General features: G+C 36.6%; 1 protein-coding gene across 1 annotated transcript; it reads right to left on the reverse strand.

Annotated features, from left to right (window-relative positions):
* Positions 1 to 239: 239 nt before the first annotated feature.
* On the reverse strand, positions 240 to 1529 carry LOC147073000 (venom protease-like). The gene has a single exon (XM_085945770.1). The coding sequence runs from the start codon at positions 1497 to 1499 to the stop codon at positions 372 to 374; it is 1128 nt and encodes a 375-aa protein (XP_085801896.1). The 5' UTR covers positions 1500 to 1529; the 3' UTR covers positions 240 to 371.
* Positions 1530 to 3491: the final 1962 nt, after the last annotated feature.

Consider the following 3491-nt stretch of genomic DNA (forward strand, 5'->3'; position numbering starts at 1 on the left):
ATGTAGTAACAAAAATGTATCATTGTAATTTTTAACTTGGGAAACAAATCGAGAACTAAAATAATACCTAATAAAATGGGCGTGAAATGAAATGTGACATTAAACAGTGTAATTCCGATGCGATTATGGGAAAAATTATAGTCTTTGTTTCTGCAAGAGCTTTACTCGATTTGATCATTCACACCGATCTTATGTTGATACACTGACTGCATGGCTAACTTCTGACTGATTTCATTCTAAAAATCTTAAAACACAACATTTTAAGATTGGGGAGCTAGGTGCCTAAAATATTATAATTAATAATTAACACTCTGGGACTTTTGCGATGAGCACTACGCCGCTGGATAGACGTCAATGTATAATAGAAAGTATCACGGTTTCAAGTGATCTAGAATCCACTTCATATAATGTGAAATTTTAGTGTAAACGTGTGGTGCCCCATAATTTTCACACAGGGTATTATCGTCAACTTTAACTAGACCAAACTGTACATGACGTAATGTAGATTCTAGCATCGCCGGCATCAAAAGAGGACTACCCCGGTCCGCGACGCAACCGTCCTCGTCTTTTTCCTCTGCTGCGCAGATATATGTAGTAGACGGACCGCTATCGGCTTCACAGTCATTATAGTCGTGAACGAAAACATGAGTTTCAAACGTTGCACTAAAATTATAATCGTATTTATGAAGACCCCAGCCGACTGAGATCATCTGCCGTTTGATGGTATTCATGTACAATATGTCCTCGGCTACGGGTAGGCAAATCGGCATTACAAAAGATTTTGGAAACAGTTGTATAGGTTCACCGAGTCTTATGAGACCTATATCGTTAGAACCTTCAATCAGGTTATAATCCGGATGAATAATTAGATTTTCAAAGGGCATATTTCGATAACAGGTTTGCGTTTCACACCCCACACTTTCAATGATTCGAACCTCGCTCACGAATGTCCATCTGTCGGGTGATTTAATGCAGCGGGCGGCAGTGAGAATGTGCCGTTCATTAATTATTGTACCGGCGCACGACACAGGATCTCTGGTGCCGTTCGTGAAGGTAATAATTTGGGCCATCCAAGGGAAATCGGCTACGCTTGTTGAATTTGTTCTTTCCGCGCCATTTTCGGGTATTTTTCCGCAGACACTGGTCGAGAGTAATTTAAGATTTGGGTGGCTTTTGATTTGGTACAGTTGAGACTTAGAAATCATTCTATTTTCAGAATCGCAGCACACTTTAAGTCCTGCACTCTCATATTCGCATTGGATTTCTTTTATTCGAGATGGAATTTTGTCAGTGACGGGTCGAGCGGTGAGAATCTTTAAGAATTCCCGACACTCCGTAATGTTCACGCAGACGCCGGTCTTGCAAATTTTTTTCTCGGACGATTCATCAAGGTCATTGAAGATTTGCGGCTTCGATTTCACTTTTGTAATCATAAAAAAACCAGACAAAACTATCCCCGCTATCAGCAACCCGATGAAGATTAAGAGTTTGCGTGACATTTTGCAAATTGAGCATTTTTGCTTTTGCGATTCAATATATTATTAAATTTAAATATGTTGATAAATAATAATACAATGATATTATATCACAGTGTCGATTCCCAACCTATGGGTCACGGTCCTCATAATAAATTGTATCCATTCATATTATGTATATTAACAATTTTTTTTTTAAAACCATGTTCGATCCTAAGAAGAAAATAATATGAGTCTTCCTGTCCTGATGGTAGATGATACCTGATGGAAGGCACGGCACAGCATTAGAAATTACATACACCATAGAATTTATAGTCTTCAATTTGAGTTAAGTTTCCACCGCAGGATCCGTGTAGTGGCGTAGCAATAAATAAACTTGATAAGTTTTCAATTCACAATCCATGTAATTAAATATTGGTATAGTTATAAATGTCTTTTAATTTACATAATACTTATGTTTGTAAGAAAACACTTGTGACCATGGCCCCCACATCCTGAAGCGGGCCCCTAGGCCAGGATCATTGTCGGGCCCCCCTACCTATCGCTAGGGTTAAAGACAGACGCTCTACAGAAACGTTTTCCAAATGGTATTCCAGGTAAAATTAAGGGTATTCAGTGTATCTATAACGATTTTTTGTATTTTTCAATAAATTCATTTGTGTTATGAAGTTTTCGAATATTGACACACGATATTCAAAATTTGCCTCACACAATAACATATTTTAAAATGGTCATATTCTTAAAGTAAAATCGCAGGGAACTTTTTATTATTAGAGCAAATTTTTTATGTGTGTTTATCTCACTTATAATGTAGACGCACCACGCGGGGCCCCCCCAGAGCCCGGGCCCCCAGGCTAGAGCCCTGTCAGCCCCCCCCTTGTGGGGGCCATGCTTGTGACCTATGAAGGCAGATTCGCAAATGGCAGAAAAGCGTTTCAAGCCTAATGTAATCTTTGTGGATCAGCTCTTCACCGACATGGTGAATTTATGATTTTTAAAAATACATGCATTCATTTGAGAGACAACTTTTAATATAAATGGAAGATCATTTTCTTTAATAATTAAAAGTCACATCTGAATAAATGCATTACTACCGAGAGCAGATTATGTAATTACTGCATTGGCAAACAGCTAAAAATAAAAATTTCATTCGGCTTATACCGGTTGTGAATCTGCCCAATTTAACATGTATCCTAAAAAAGTACACCATTTCAGTGAATCTGGTTTTCTTATTATTTTTAATAACATTTAAAGTTTCCAGAAAAAATGTATTTTTAAATTCCGCTTTGGCAATAAAAAAAGTTAGAAAACCTTTCTATGAAGATATCTAATAAATTAAGACATAAATAAATTGATAACACAATATGTTTTTATTACAGAGGAAATCAACCGAATCCTATTGGTCCACGAATCATTACAGTCGCACGCTATCTTTTGTAAACTGAAGTATGGGTATTTTTTCAATTATGTAACATATTATAACTAACAGTCAAAATAACATAGGTACCTACTACCTAGTAATTATTGTGATATGGGTTATGTTTGGAATAAAATATGATAAAATCAAAGATGAGTCCGTGAAAATATTTTAAAATATCTCAAATAAATAAAGTATTGTAACCTTACGATTCGAGGTTACCGTCCGCTAGATGGAGAGCCGCGAAGCGAGATTCTACTTCGAGGGGTTAGTGTGTTTAATGATACCAAACAATCCTACTGTCAGCAGACGAATGAATTTATTTTTACAGCGATTTATCCGTTAGACACATATAACATCACTGTTATACACTCCAAATTGCAATACAGAAGAGACTTAAAGTGTGGCATGTTCACCTTTACCCTGGACAAAAACTTGTGTAGTAAATAAAATTGATATTACTAGATACGAGTCAATCAAAACGGTCGTCGTCAAGTCTTCAAGAGATAGGACGTGTCGGTAATTTAAATTTAAATCGAGCGTCTTGCAAAATCACATTACTTAGGCAATACTGAACGGTCATAAGATGTGAATTTAAA

Source organism: Rhyacophila brunnea, unplaced genomic scaffold (genome assembly GCF_057557595.1).
Source record: "Rhyacophila brunnea isolate RB1 unplaced genomic scaffold, BYU_Rbru_1.0 scaffold_19, whole genome shotgun sequence".
In the NCBI taxonomy this organism is placed as follows: Eukaryota; Metazoa; Arthropoda; class Insecta; order Trichoptera; family Rhyacophilidae; genus Rhyacophila; species Rhyacophila brunnea.